The sequence below is a fragment of the Trichosurus vulpecula genome, chromosome 6 (assembly GCF_011100635.1).
Source record: "Trichosurus vulpecula isolate mTriVul1 chromosome 6, mTriVul1.pri, whole genome shotgun sequence".
Classification (NCBI taxonomy): domain Eukaryota; kingdom Metazoa; phylum Chordata; class Mammalia; order Diprotodontia; family Phalangeridae; genus Trichosurus; species Trichosurus vulpecula.
This window is the reverse complement of record NC_050578.1, coordinates 274,811,409-274,827,300: the sequence shown is the minus strand read 5'-3', so window position 1 is coordinate 274,827,300 and position 15,892 is coordinate 274,811,409. Positions and strand designations below refer to the sequence as shown.

General features: G+C 51.7%; 1 protein-coding gene across 1 annotated transcript; it reads left to right on the top strand.

The window, feature by feature from the left end:
• The first annotated feature begins 3,086 nt into the window (after positions 1 to 3,086).
• On the top strand, positions 3,087 to 9,598 carry BATF2 (basic leucine zipper ATF-like transcription factor 2). The gene is given in 3 exon segments (XM_036763660.1): positions 3,087 to 3,140; positions 4,665 to 4,769; positions 6,723 to 9,598. Coding segments are annotated over 3 exon segments (765 nt in total). The 3' UTR covers positions 7,329 to 9,598.
• The last annotated feature ends 6,294 nt before the right edge of the window (positions 9,599 to 15,892 follow it).

The following is a 15,892-nucleotide window of genomic DNA, read 5'->3' as shown; positions in this document are numbered from 1 at the left end:
GGCCTGCTCTGTTTGTGGCAAGGTGCCCTGAGGGGAGACGAGGCAGCGCTTCCCAGGCGTCAGTCAGGGGAGTCAAACTACCCCCGCCTTGACCACCATGTCCCCTGAGTCTGAGTGGGGTCCACAGCCTCTTGGCCTTAGGAGTTTGACTCACCTGTTCCTGGATACCAGGAACCAGAGAGGGAGGGTTCCCAGGGAGAGGCCTGGCATGCGGAAACAAAAGACAGCAAATCCTTTTTTTTTTTCAAAAGAAAAGAAACACTATACCAAAAAGGCAATTGTAAAGTGAATATTGAGCATAAATCAATTCAATTGGCTCTGCAGCCATTTCCAATGAGATGAATTCCAGTATTAGTGCAAGAAGCTCTGGGCCTGGAGTCAGGCCGAACCCACGGCCTCAGACACTGGCTGTGCAACTTTGGGCACACAGCTGCTACCTACCCTGGTCTCCTCGTCTGTAAAACAGGATCATTATGCCTGCCAGGATTGTTCTGAGGCTCAGATGAGGCAACAGCTGCAAAGCACTTTGCCACGGTAAATAAATATTTTATATATATATATATATGCATATATATATATATGTATATAGATAGATAGATAGATAGATAGCTATAGCTATAGATATATATAATATATATATATATAAATGTTAGCTGTTGCTGTAAAAAAAAAGGAGGAACATAAAATCAGGGAGGCCTAAGTGGGGAGCCAACCAGCATCTGAACCCCCTGCGTGGATAATAACTCCTGACATCATTATGTTTGATGATTGCAACAACCCCAAGCTGTTTGACAGATGAGGAAACAGGCCCAGAGTGGTCACACAGCGAGTGCCTCTCCGAGGCAGGAGGTGGCTCGGGGCTTCTGACTCGGGGTCCCCAGCTCGACCCATTAGGCTGGGATGGCCCCCGAAGGTCAGCTCTCTGAGGGAGGGCTTGATTGGTCTTCCCAGGGCCATGGAGAAGGTGCTGAGGGCCAAGGCTGCGATGGGTCCCCGGGCTGCCCCTCCGCAGGAGGGTCTCCCTACCCACAGGCGCATTAATGGTAACCCAGGGCATGCAGGGAGGGGCTGGGAGCAGCTCTGGGAGCCTGGGGGCAAGGCTAGGATCCCCCGCCCCTCCAGTCTACCCCACCCCTTTAGAACCCTGCCCTACAGAGCAGCCCAAATAGGGGGCAGGGCCAGGGGACCCTCAGTCCAGCCACACCTACACACCTGGTGCTGCTTTCCTGCAGTTACATCATACTGCGGGCCATAAATGCAGCCCTGGCGAGTCACTGAAGGAGGCTGTTTAATCAGCCCCTTGGGAGACGGCACTGTCTTCAGCAAAACTGACTTCTTCACGATTTCTGGGGAGATCGACGATTCATACGGACATATTTCTATGCTGCTTCAGCTCGCTTCAGTCTGTCCTCCCCATAAACAGGGGCTGCTCAGGTTCCCCTCTGGGGTTTGGGCATCAGAGATTCCTGAGGGCATCACGTCTCACCCCCTTATTTTCATAGACAAGGAAGCTACCACCCAGGGTGGGTCATCCAGGGAATGGCAGGATCGGTTCAGCCAGTTTTTCGATGTCTCCCAATATTGCTCTAGAATCCCTGAGGAGTCACTGCCCATCCCGGGGGAACCTAATCCTGCTACCTCCCAAGCCAGCCCCTGACTCTGAACCTGGTCACGGCCCCACCCAGAGTTCAAGTTTGGCATCCTTTTTCCCACAAAGATAGATGTGATCACAACTGCCTTTCACGTTTCTAAGGATTTCCCAGCTTCCTTTCATTGAACCTCAGACCTGCCCTGGGAGGTGGCCAGGGCCCTTTCAGGCTGAGCTCCCCTCTGGGAAAGCAAGCCCAGGGAGGGAGGGAGGGAATGGAAGGACAGTGCATCTCGTCCTACAGAGGGGACAGAATGGAGACCCAGGGTCGAGTCGCTGGCAGCAATATAACCAGGACTTTCCCTGGCGTCCTGACTCAGAACTTCAGAGGGCGTCCACTCTAACCACCCTCACTTTACAGATGAGGCTCGCAGGGTCACACAGCTAGCAACCGTTAGGAGGTAGAATTTGAACACAGGTCCTCCGGCTCCAGGTACAAAGTTCCTTCTACTACACCATCAGACTCTCTTAGGCCATAACATTTACCCCAGGAAGGGAACTCAGGCACCGTGTAATCCATATTTTACAGATGGGAGCCCTGAGGCAGAGTCCTCTCCTCAATCTCTCCCTCTCCCCCTCCCCCTCCCTCCCTCCTCCCCCTCCCTCTCCGTCTCCCTCCCCTCCCCTCTCCTGCCCTCTCCTCCCCTCCCCTCCCCTCAACTCTCCCTCTCCCTCTCCTCTTCCCCTCCTCTCCCTCTCTCTCTCTCTCTCTCTCTTTCTCTCTCTCTCTCTCTCTCTCTCTCTCTCTCTCTCTCTCTCTCCCTCTCTCCCTCTCCCTCTCCCTCTCCCCCCCCCTCCCTCTCCCTCTCCCCCTCCCAACTCTCCGTCTCCCTCCCCTCCCCTCTCCTGCCCTCTCCTCCCCTCCCCTCCCCTCTCCTCTCCCTCTCCTCTCCTCTCCCTCTCCTCTTCCCCTCCTCTCCCTCTCTATCTTTCTTTCTTTATCTCTATCTCTCTCTTTCACTCTATCTCTCTCTCTCTCCCCCCCTCCCTCTCTCCCTCTCCCTCTCCCCCCCTCTCCCTCTCCCTCTCCCCCCCCTCTCCCTCTCCCTCTCCCTCTCCCTCTCCCTCTCCCTCTCCCCTCTACTAGCTTCTCAGAACTCTCAGCCTTTTCCCTTCCCTGCTGTCCCTCTATCTCAGTCTCTCCTTGGTGAGCGCTCTCTACCCCTGGTCCATGGCCGGCCCTCCCTGGCAGGCCACTGCCTTCCCGGAAAACTTGATCATATTAGGAAAGTCCAACCACGTGGGCACCCCGGGAGCCCGGGATTCTGAGCAGCCCCAGGGTTTCAGAGAAACTGAAACTGGGCTCTGGGGGTGGAGTGGTCACCAGAGATTTAAAGGCTTTGCTTCCTGAAGCCGAGCTGGGGACTTGGAGGCTGCAGACAGCAAGAGGGCACCCTGTGTCTCTCATTCACCTGGCCTTCCCATCAGGAACCAGGCCATGCACCTGTGAAGTGGGGCACCCCCCTCCAAGGAAGGGAAACTTCTGGTGACCGTAAGTAGCCAGGCAAGGGAGGCAGGGTCCGGGAAAGGGGGGAGTCAGGAAGACCAGGTGAGGCTCTATCTATGCCCTAGATAGGTGGCTTCCCTTTGGGGATCAAAACCTGACCCCGGATCTCACGCCTAAAGTTCTTGCTCCCTCTTAGGGGCAGAGAGACATGGCGGGTTCTAAGCTGGCTCTAGACTTCTGTTCTAGTCCTGACTCTGCAGCTAATTTGATTCAAGGTCCTTCCTTGTGCCTCAGTTTCCCTTTCTGGTTGCTTTCTTCAGTCTTCCCAGTTCTATGAATCTAGAAAGCCAAATGTTCACCCCATCCAGGCCCCTGCCCCATCCCTGAACTTTGCTTTTCTTTCAAAACCCATGTGGTTTTTCCTCTGACTCGGCCCTGGTTCCGGTACCAGACCCGAGGCTTCCTTCCCACCAGCACTGGCTTCCTCTTTTCCTCCTCAAGAGAGCCTGCATCTCCTTTGCACTCCTCGTCCATTTATCAGTCAAGTGTTCACCGGATGGGGCATTACAGGACGTTTGACTGAGGAGGCCTGGGGCTGGGTCGGGGTGGGGGGGGTAGGGGGGGTGTCGGGGCAGGGCTGGATCAGAGCCCAAGGCTCCGGGCTTTAGGCTGCTCTCCCATCTTCTCTCCTAGTCCGGTGCTGGACTTGGGTTCAGATCTCACCCCCAACATTCGCTTGCTCTGTGACCCTGGGCAAGTCTCTTTACTCTTCCCAGACTCAGCTTCCTCGTCTGTAAAATGGGGTAGTACTTTCCTCCCATGGCTCTGGGTGAGGCTCAAATGAGATAATGTAAGAAAAATATTTTGCAAAATTCAGTGTTACAAAGTCTTTCCTAAGCTAGACTCCTGAATAGGGCAGAGGCTCCCTGGGTCACTGCTCAGGGAGGGACACAGAGAAGCCAGTCAGGCCCCCTCAACCTGCCTAATACAGATAATAACCAGTAATAATTATAGCTGGAAGGGAGCGTGGAACTCATTTCATCCAAGCTGTTTTGTTTGACAGATTGGGAACCTGAGGCCCCAAATCAGTCAGTAGGTCAGTAAGCACTTATTAAGTGTCTACTGTGTAGGCTTACAAAGAAAAGCTAAACATTTCCCTGCACCTGGCAAACTACCAGGTACAAACAAGGTCTGAACAGAATAAATTAGAAATCATGATGAGAGAGTAAGCGCTGGGACTGAGAGAGGCTGGGAGAAGAAGGGCCTTGTGGTAGGAAGTAGCAGGTGATCTGCTCCTCTGGCCCCTTCACCCTCTAGCAGCCCACGATGGGTGGCCATAGAAAAACTTTGCTTGGATTCATTGAACCTCTAAGTTGTGTTGCTAACTGGCGCAGCGGAAGGGCACAGCAGGTCCCCTTTGCAGAGGGTGAACCTGTCCATGATGCTCCAATCAGGGCTTCTTGCAGGAGGCAGGCATCCTAAGGGACATCCTGGAGCAAGTCGGGGTAGGTGGGCTCATCCCTAGTAGAAACCCAGCTCTGTGGTAGAACAAGGGCTTCTTACCCCCAGGATCCCAGGGAGGTGGACAGACAGCTGAAGCGGAGACAGAAGAACCGGGTGGCGGCCCAGCGGAGCCGGCAGAAGCATACGGATAAGGCGGATGAGCTGCACCAGGTCTGGGTTTCCCTTCCCTGGTCATAGGACTCTCTCCCCTGCTCCTTCTTGCCTCCTCTTCCCTCCCCAGGCTCCATTCACAGAATGCAGGCATTCAGAGGGCATCCCTCTACAATATTCCTAGCCTTTGCTTGCCTACCTCAGGTGATGGGGAACTCACTACTTTTCAAGTACTTTCTAAGGCACTTCACCCCTGTTCTCAGGGTTAGGGAGCTTTTCCTGACCTCCCTGTTCCTTCCCTCCATCCTTTCCAGTTTTGCCTCTGGGACCAAGCAGACAAGTCTGATCCCTCTCCCAGGGATTAGCTCTTCAGATGCCTGGACTCAGCTCCTCCAAGGAGGCCTCCAGAATCCGGGCTCTTTTCTGACACTGCTTCAAGCTGCCTTCCATCATCCCTCGAAGGTCACCTTTCTACAGCTTGAAGGGCAGGTCCCACTGGGATGATAACCCCTCCTTTAGGGGAGGAACTGAGGCTTGTGGAGGGGAGGGGACGTTCTCCAGCTCACAGGGCTCTAGGGAAGCCGCCTAAACCATGCTTGGCTCAGCCTTGGGCCTAGGGTTGGGTGATCAGCTCTGGTCTGCAGATTTCAGGAAGGATTCTGACTAGCTGGAGGGAGTCTGGAAGTGTAACCAAGATGGTGTCAGGCCTGGAGATCATGGTACAGGAGGAGCTGGGGGCATTTTGCTTGGAGACTCAATCCACCATTCAACATTTATTAAGCACCTGCTATATGCCAGGCAGGCATTAAGCCAGGTACTAGGGCTACAAAAAGAGGCAAAAGACAGTTCCTGCCCTTAAGGAGCTTCCAGTCTACTGGGGGAAGAGAAGACTGAGGAGGGGCCCCGATGGTCATCAAACAAGGAGGAAGAGGGATCAGACTGACTCCCCTCGGCCACAGGGAACAGAGCCTGGAGCCCTGGGGGGAAGGGGCAAAAAAGGGGAAAAGGGCTGCCTTGGGATCCCACTAACCAAAGCTTCCTAAGGGTTAATGCCATCACCATGTGGGGAGGGGTACTGAGGATGTGATCTTCTGGCTGGGGGCTGGGGGCAAAGACCAGAGGACCAGCCACCAGGCATGGGTGTGGTAGGGAGGGAGCTCCTGGCTCAGGGCTGGGGGCAAAGACTCGAGGACCAGCCACGTTTTTAATGACAAGAACATCATTTATGGAACTCTTTAAGATCTGCTAGGACTGAACTTGAATCTTCCCGTTTGGTTCATTTTGGGAGGGGGTCCTTTCTCCCCTCCCCAGATTGTAAGAGAGAAAACCAGTCAAAACCCTAGCTTGGGCTCCAACTCGGGCCACAGATGCCACATTCTGGCCCAGCAGTCTGTGTCCTTCGTCCAGAGAAGGAAGATTGCTTTTTTCTCTCCCTTCCTGGAAGAACCCTGGGTTTTGTTTGTTGTTTTGAATTATTCCTGAGAGTTATCTTTCTTTTCCTGATCTCCTCCTTACATGGTTGTGGTCCCCACTCCTCTCGCTCTTTGGCCGCTGTCGATTCTGACCTGCCTCCTTCCCATTCGTATTGCACCGTAACAGTCCATTGTGGTCATGGTGCACCACCCCCACCCCCCACCATGAATGGGCTTCCACTTCTGTTTCTAGGTCTTTGGGTTTTGCTACCACAGAAAGAGCTGCTGTGAATATTCTGGTCTGTTTGGGGTTGGTCTTTGCTGTTTGGCCAGCTTTGACCACCATGGGGTATATGCCTGCTAGATAGACTACTGGCTCAGAGGGTCGGAGTGGCTTACTTGCTTTTCCTGCCTAATTCCAAATTAAAATCTGGAGCAGGTGGACCTTCACTGCACCAGCAGCCAGGGCTCAGTGCATGCCTGCCTTCCCACAGTTGCGCCAGCATGCACCAGCCTAGGAGTTGGAGGGACCGAGGGTCTCTATTTTGTCCTGGCTTCCACCCTCTGATGAACCTTTTCCCTCATTTCTTTCTGGTCTTAGGAACACGAGTGGCTGGAGAGAGACAACCAAGCCCTCCGGAAGGAGATTTGGTCACTGCAGGCAGAGGTGAAGCTCTGGCTCCGGGCCTTGGAGGAGCATCAGCGGGTCTGCCTGCTGGCTGTGGTTCCTGCCTCTACCCAGACTCCTCCTGACTGCTGGAGCCAGACTGAGCCAGCTCCCCAGACTCCCCCAGCCCAACCGCATGCCCCTCTTATGGTGTAGACCTTTCCCACACCTCTGCAGGCCCCTGCCTCCCCTTCTGCTCAGCCTCCTCCTCCACCTTCTCCAGTGCAGGCCCCGGATCCTCCCTGCCTGTCCTCAGCTCTCCTCTCCTCCCCTCTGACACCTTTCTTGATCACCTCACCTCCAGCAGGGTCTCCCTCTGGGTCTGCCTTGACCTTGACTAGAAGTCTCCTGGCCTCTTCCTCTTGTCTCAGCCCTCACCTCCCAGCTCCCCCACAGCAGGCTGCTTGTTTGCTGCCCCTTGGGGCCAGAAACCTCAGAGAAGGCAAGACAGAACATGTGTTGGATGGTCCTTCAGCCACTCCTCATCCAGAAGGGAGTGGGCAGGGCTGGGCCTGGGTCCTGTCCTCCATCCATTTTTAACCCAACCTCTGTTCTCTTTCCCTGACAAGTCACACTAAGGCTCTGACTTTGGCCTCTGAGGCTGCGTCATCCCAGCCCCAGCTCTCACTAGCCACTTTCCTTCCCCTGTTCCGGTTCCTTCATCAGCAGAACCTTGAACCAGAGAGGGACAAAGTTGCCCGAGCCTGAGGAAGGCCAGTGTCGTCAGTTCCCTCTCTGGGGGCTTGGCCAGCCCACCCTGGGACAGAAGACAAGGGAAACCTGGCTCTTCTGCATGGGATATCCCCTCCTTGGCTCTGGGACCAGAATGCCTGTGGCCTTGGGGCTCCAGCGGACCTTGCTGCCTGTGGGCCTGGCAGCATTTAGGGGTGGGCTGGGGAGGTCCAAGGATGTTTGTCAGATGTTTATCCCACCATACTTCTGGCTTCAAAGGCCTAGGAGAACCTGCTAGTGGCAGGATGGGCCTCCAACATGCATTTGACTGATGGCTGCCCACATCCAGCCAGCTCCCTAGAGGCGAGGGCTTGTTTCAGAGTCTGCTAATGGACACTCTCAGCCCCGCTGGCCATCTACCAAAGCATCCTAGCTTTTCCTGACCCTCACTGTGTCACTGCAGGAAAGCCTTCCTCTTCTGGGCCTCAGTTTCTCCAAGTGTAGTTTGGCCCAGCAGCCATCTATGGGCCATCCTGGGATTCTCTGAATCTCCTCACTGCCCCTGACTTTGCCCTCTGATGCCCGACAAGGAGGAAGCACATTGGGAAGTGGTGCTGTTGGGAGGCCAGGGAGCTGGCTGGATATGGAGGAGGGAGGTGCTGTTGGAGGCACTCTCCGGAGGCCCAGAGTCTCTTCCCTCTGTCTCTCAGTCCTGCTTTTCTGCTTTCTAGTCAGTCAACAAGCACCTACTGTGCGCCAAGTACAGTGCTAAGTGCAGGGCATACCAAGAAAGGAGAAAACAGTCCCTGCCCCCAGGGAGCTTCTAGTCTAAGGGGGAGAACACAAACAACTCTGTACCAACAAGATATTTAGAGATCAGACTGGAGATAATCAGCCCAGCAAGGGCATTAGAATTAAGAGGGCTTGGGAAAGGCTTTGGTAGAAGGTGGGGTTTTAGCTGGGCTTTCCAGGGAGCCAGAGAGGTCAGTGGTTGGAGCAGAGGAGGGATGGTGTTCCAGGAGTGGGGGCAGCTAGAGGAAAGTTCAGAACTGAGAGATGGAGGAATAGCTGGGAGACCGGGGTCAGTGGACCCAAGAGTCCATATTGGGGAGTGAGGGCTAAGAAGGCTGGAAAGGTGAGGAAAGGCTTTGAATGCCAAGCAGAGGGCTTTGTGTTACATTCTGGAGCCCTAGGGAGCCACTGCAGAGTTGGAGATCAGACCAGAGCTTTAGGAAGCTCTATTTGACGGCCAAGTGGAAGACAGATAGACTAGAGGCAGGCGGACCCACCCTAGTGAAGTAAAACTGGCTCACTGGGCCTGCTGGGGGGTGGGAGAGTGTCGAGTTGGGGATGAGTGCTGGGCTGGGAGCCCCTGCGGGACCGGAGGGTGAGGGTGCCCTGGATGGTCATAGAGAAGTTCCTAAGAGGCGTTGGAGGGGAGAGAGCATGGCTTCCATCTTGGACATTGTCTGCAAGGCTTTCAGCTCAGGGTGTCCAATGGGCAGCTGGAGATGCCCAACTGGAGGCCGTCACGACTGGGTTCATGGGAGCTGATGTGACCACCCAGCGAAAAGGTGCAGAGGGAGAAGAGAAGAGGACCCAAGACTCAGTCAGCGCATCCCCCAAATCCTCTTCCCTCCAGATGCTCCAGGGCTCTCCTGAGAAGGGAATGGCTGGTAGCGAGGGCTCCCTGCCTCCTCCTGGAGCCCACCTGGGCTAACAGGGAGAAGAAGTGGAGGAGAAGAAGACAAGTGGGCTCTGCTCCCAGCAAGAGTGTGTGCAGAGAGCCTGGCCCTCCTGCCTTAGGAGGCAAGCCTCAGGAACCATTTCTTTCCATCACAGTACTGCCCAGGTCTGCCTCCTGAAACTGGAGAGCTGAAGAGTGCCCCCCACCCCAGGCCACTGAGGCCAAGAGTGGCTGCCAAGCTGGGCCGGACCTTAGAAATCAGAGTCCAAACCTAACTCTGGACATTGCCCTGAGGCCCCGAGAGGAGCAGAACTGGAATCTGAACCTAGGGCCTCAGGCAGGGCTCTTTCTGCTATGGGGTACAGAGGGAGAGTTTGTGCCAGAGAGCCACAGCAAACACCCACTGCCTCAGTTTCCCTAGTTGTTCCCACCATCTGGTTATAGTCTAAGGTGTCTGGGTCCTCTGCTGGGAGCCTGGGCGGGGGGGCGGGGAGGGTCTTAGAAAATAAGTGGGAGCTTCTTCAGTGGCTCTGGCCTATTTTTCTGGTAGCTGCTTGGGATGCCCCATGGAGGGCTGGGCCCAAGCCTCCTTGTCAGTGGATGCAGCTGGCCATGTCTGGTAGCACTGGGTGGAGCCCCCTAAGAGCCAGTGAGTGCTTGGGCTGGGAATCCTCTGGAGGCCCAGGGGAAGCAGGGAGTGCGGATGCTGCTCAAGAGGCTCCTTTGGGACCTGGGAAGGCAGGAAGCAGCTTCTCAAAGGGACAGGCCCGGGAGTTCAGCTGCCTTTCCTGGCTCTCCTTGGAGGGAGCACAGCTAGCTCGGCATCCTGCATAAGTCTCCTCGGAGGCTGGCCAGCCTGTGTCCCCTCCGTTCTCCAGTCTCTGTTCCCCCGTTAGCCAGTGCTCCCGGCCAAGCATCCTTCTGGCAGGTGGGGCCAGCCCTGGGGAGCAAGGCTCCAGGACACCACTGAGGATGGGGATCTCGAGGAGGGTAGGGGGTAGCAGAGTAGAACTCCTAAGCCAAAGGCCTGTGAGGCCGGAAGAGTGAGTACATATTATCACCCCATTTTACAGAGCAGAAAAGTGAGATCCGAAAGAATCATGTGGCTTATCTAGCTTACAAAGATAGCAAGTGTCAGGGGAGTGGCTAGAGCCTTGGCCTGGAGTCTGGAAGACCTGTTTTCAAATCCTGCCTCAGACCCAAAGTAGCTGTGGGACCCTGGGCAAGTCATTTTCCTCAGCTGTAAAATAAGAAATGAGCTTCCAGCTCTAAATCTACCAGCCACTGAATCTTGTCTCTAGGGTGAAATTCAAATTTCACAATCTGTTACGTTTCCAGACTTAATTCATGATTCCTCCAGCTCCTGCATTCTGAGTTTGTTCCTGTAAGACGTGTGTGAAGTGACTCATCCAGGGCCATACAGCTAGTAATGTCTGAGGCTGGATTTGAACTCAGGTTTCCTGACTCCAGGCCTTGTACTCTATCTGTTGGGCCACCAAGCTGCCCCACCTACCTACCTTCTCTCTCTCTGTCTCTGCATGTGTGTGTGTGTGTGCCTCTCTGTCTGTCTTTCTCTCTCTGTCTCTCTCTCTCCATCCCTCTATCTCCCCTTTTCCTACCTGTCTCCCTATCTCCCTATCTCTATTTATATGTATCTACGTACATGCATTACATATATGTAGATACAATGATTAAAGGTTTTTTAAAGCAATCCACATATATCCGACTGATTGATTGGCGACCCCCCAGGAAAGAGCCCCAAGGAGCCCCTGAACCACAATCACGCTCTGCTTGGAACTATTCCATGCCCTAGTTTTCCAAATAAAAAATCAGGACGCCTGATCTGACAAAGGAGTTTCCTTTTGCAAAGTCTCATAGAAAGCAACCACTTCCTTTCCTTGAATCAGGTTGGTTGGAGAAAATCTGTGATGTGGGGCTGGGGCTTGTGAAGAGCTGAGTTGTCTGATGGGCAGCTCCAGCCGGGCACTAAAGCCCCAACTCCCCAGCTTGGGGGAGCCCTGGATTGTGGGCTCCAGAGGGTAGAGATGGCTTTGTATACCTGGGTATGAGGCAGGAAGGTCCAGTGGAAACAGGGCTGGATTTTTCAGAAAGATACCCTAGATTCAAATTCAGTCTCTGTTCATCTTTCTGCCCGTTAGGGTTTACAAAGTGTTTCACATGCAGGATTTCATTTGAAACTTTCAACCCATGAAGGTATGTCTAATTCGTGTTACTACGCCCATTTTATGGAAGAAGAGACAGAGGTTCCAAGTAATTTGTCCATGATCCCACAGCCAGCATTAGGGACAGGATTTGAATCCAAGTCTTTCTGATCTCTGTGTCTAATGAGCACTCCAGATAGGCCAGGTTCTTCTAGTGTTAAGTGCCTACTACAGGCCAGGCTCTGTGCCCTCAGGGAACTAAAATCCTTCATCCGGACGGTGCCGATTGAGCAGTTTCACAGGAAGCAGGGATGCCCCAAGAATGAGGGAGAGGCCAGCATTCCCAGGCAACGCAGGGGCACATCCAGAGGAGATGCCGCTGGACAGGAAGGGGGACAAAGCTGAACTGAGAGCTTGGGGCCGGGTTATGAACAGCTTTGAAAGCTAACAGAGAAGCCTGGGTCTGACCCCAGAACCAATAAGGAGCTGCCATATGCCTCCAGCAACAGAAGGAGCCTGCACTGGGGAGGCCAGTGGAGCTGAGTCTGGAGATCAGGGGATGGCACAATAAGAGATTCGGAGCTGGGAGGGACCTTCCTTACGGTCTGTTCAGTCCAACGCCCTCATTTTACAGATGGAGAAACCGAGGCCCAGGCAGAAGTGATTTGCCCAAGGTCATGAGTCTGGTAAGTGTCTGAGGCAGGTCCTCATTGCCTCCAAGTCCACTGCTCTATCCATCCAGATGCCTCACGCCCCTCAGTGATGGATTCTTTGGCCGTGGGAACCCACGAAAGAAGGAAAGTACAAAGAAACAAAATGGCACCTCCTTCTTCTACTACAGCAAGAGTGATGAAGTGTGGGCAAAGGGGGCCAAGAAATACAGTTTTTAGGCTGGCAACGTTAACTCGATTGTTAATACTCTAGCCTGGTCGAACAACCAACGGATGGGAACTCATCAGTGGTGGTTTCTCACTACAAATAAAATGAGAAGAAAAAAAGAAGTCACCGCCAAAGAGATGGACGGCTTATGGGTTCTCCTTGGAGAGGCCGAGAAAGGATGGAAAGCAGCAAGAGACATCAGAGCATGACACATTTAATCAAGAACAAACTCCATCCACCGCTGCTGGTCAGTGTTGTCTTGGCCAGAACTTACACTCTTTTTAAAAAAAAAAAATTCATTAATTTTTAGTGTACAACATTCAGTTCCACAAGCTTTTGAGTTCCAAGTTTTCTCCTCCTTCCTCCCCAAGATGGCACACAGTCCCATATAGGCTCTACATATATGTTCACATTAAACATATTTTCACATTAGTCATGTTGCAAAGAAGGATTATAACCAATGGAATAAACCACAAGAAAGAAGAAACAAAACAAAACAAAACAGAAAAGAGAGAGAGAGAGCAAAGAGTCTGCTTCGATCTGCATTCAGACGCCATAGTTCTTTCTCTGGATGTGAATTGTTTTTTCCATCATGAGCTATCTTAGATCCTTGCATTGCTGAGAAGAATCAAGTCTGTCAAAGTTAGTCCTCGCACACTGTGGCTGTTACTGTGTCCAGTGTTCTGCTGGTTCTGCTCACTCCACTCAGCATCAGTTCATCTAAGTTTTTCCAGGTTTTTCTGAAGTCTGCCTGCTCATCATTTCTTATTAACAATAGCATTCCATTACCTTCATATACCACAACTTGTTCAGCCATTCCCCAGTGGATGGGCATCCCCTCAACTTCCAGTTTTTGGCCACCGCAAAAACAGCTGCCATAAATATTTTTGTACATGTGGGTTCTTCTCCCATTTGTATGATCTCTTTGGGATACAGCCCTAGAAATGGTGAAGGGTCAAAGGGTATGCAGTTTTATTGCCCTTTGGCCATAGTTCCAAATTGCTCTCCAGAATGGTTGGATCAATTCACAACTCCACCAACAATGCATTAGTGTTCCAATTTCTCACATCTTCTCCTACATTTATCATTTTCCTGTTTTGTCATGTTAACCAATCTGACAGGTGTGATGTGGTACCTAAGAGTTGTTTTGATTGGCATCTCTCTAGTCAATAGTGATTTAGAGCATTTTTTCATATGACTTTAATTTCTTCCTCAGAAAACTGCCTGTTCACATCCCTTGACCATTCATCAACTGGAGAATGACTTGTATTCTTATAAATTTGACCCATTTCTCTATATATTTTAGAAATGAGGTCTTTATCAGACATGCTGGTTGTAAAAATTATTTCCCAGTTTTCTGCTTCCCTCCTACTCTTGGTTGCATTGGCCAGAACTTATACTCTTAAGAGAGATTTAGAGGCTTCCCCAGGGCCACACAGCCAGTCCTGTGAAGGACATCGGTCACCTCCACAGGTCAGTAATGGCCTTCCGGCCTCTGGCACCCCAATACATGAAGGGGTTAAGGAGGAGACCTGAGGCCATTCACTCTCTGACTGAGCCTAGAGCAAGCTTCAGAGACAGTATGCTGGCTCAGGTGACTTCAGAGTTAACTCTGAGCTGTAGAGCCAGGACAAACTTAATGGCTCCATCATTCTTTGTTTTAAGGAGGTGATGGCCACCTGCACAAGGGATGGGCCGCTGAACTCTGGGAGTATGTTACAGGGTCCAACCCAGGCCTTGAGAGCAGCCTCCACTGTCTTTAGGAGGAAACGCCCTCAGTCAATCATAAGTACACCATTAGCCCCGTCCCCTTGTCCCTCCTTCACCCCCTCAGTCAATCACAGTGCTCAAAGATCCTAAAGGGAAGGCCTGGGAGTGGAGGTAACAGAGGGCACCTTTTCCTTCCCACCAATCTCAGCCATGGAACCCTTTGGAAGAGGAAAACTGTTGAAACTGGATAGTCAACAACAAGCATTTATTAAGTGCTTACTGTGTGCAGGTACGCTAAGACAGTTTTTTCGTTCCTTAACGCAAACTGTGCTATGGACCACCAGGGGAATTTAATATCCTACTCATAATCTTCTAGATTTAGTCTTTTGACACTTCAATAACAACTTTTGCCGCCAAAAAGCTCCAAATTAAAAAGATTACATAATTATAATTATAAAATACAAAATTTTATTCCACTTATGGTTATGAAAACTCTAAAAATCCAATTATAAACCTCTTCATAAAATAATTACACATACTTTATGTGGGATATTTTGTACAGATTTAAAGAAGGAATCCAGCCAGACCTCTTGTGCTATTATCTGCAAGATTTCACAATTAAATTTCTTTATTTTACACGTTTTGTTGGATACAAAACATTTTGAAGGAAATAAGTTACAGTGTGGAAGATGTTTAATGTAGCGATAGTCATGTCTAAGTCACTGCAGTGTTATACTCTTAAAATCCGAAAAAGGCTTCAAAATATTGGCCTCCACACCAGACAAACACGTGTCTCAAATCTGGTTCTGCTTCCAGTGTCTTTCCCCATTCTGATTTCAAGCGAGAATGAAGGGAAAACTCTCGCTGGGACAAACATGTGGCAGTAAAGGCCAGGAGAATTTTCCGTCTTGCTGAAAGGTGGGAGCTCATTTTCTGTCTTCAGCCCCTGAATCCATTGATGAAAATGAGTGGCCAGTTAGAACATAAAGTATTTACTTTCCTACTGGCTAATGACAAGTGCAGCATTAAAGACAAGCGCGCTTAAAGTACAGTTGCATATGCTTTATTTTGTGACCCCGTTCAGGGTCTTCTTGGCAGAAACGCTGGAGCGGTTTGCCATTTCCTTCTCCAGTTCATTTTACAGTTGAGGAAATTGAGGCAAACAAGGTGAAGTGACTCGTCCAGGGCCATACAGCTGAGAAGTGTCTGAGGCTGGCTTTGAACTCAGGTTTTCCCGATGCCAGGCCTGGTGCTCTAACCTCTGCACCACCTAGCTGCCTGTTCTTAACAATGTTTGTCCATAAAATACCCTTTGTAAGGGAAGCCTCAGTCTCTTCCAACCCTGGCGCACCAGCTACGTACACTTTTACAGAAACTCTACGGAATGGTTGACCCCTCTTTAAATATGGCGCCATGTACATACAGAAAGCTGATGTGCAGGCCGTACAGAATGCCAGTTGTCATTGAATGAATGAAGTCAGTGCTTCCCTCCTAGGTCCCCATCACCAAAGTGAGTCAGTGTTAAGGGGGCAGCCCCTCCAAGGAGACTGGTGACCAGGGTGGTCCGCTATGGGGGAGAAGGCTACTTCGGCAGACCCAAGGCTCACCCCAAGGTCAGGAGCCTCCCGGGCCTCGGAGCCAACCTCCAGGAGAGCTGGGAGGGACCTGGGAGCCTGGGCAGCCCAGCCCATTCTTGTGCAGGGGGGGAAACTGAGGAACAGAGAGGGGAAGGCACCCCCGAGACTGTGGTGAAGCGCATCTTGTTAACCTTGAAGTACTGTGTCTATGTGAACAAGTATTATTATTAATAATTATTATTGTATTATATTTCCTCAATCATTTATAATTTTTAATTTATTTTAAAATTTGTTCATCTAAATTTTAAAATGGTGTAAAACCATGCGCCCCCAGGAGGGTCTCTGTGAGGGGGCGGGGTGGCCCTGGGGATGCCCCGGGCCTCAGTTTCCCCATTGGTAAAGCTGGAGGTGGGGGTT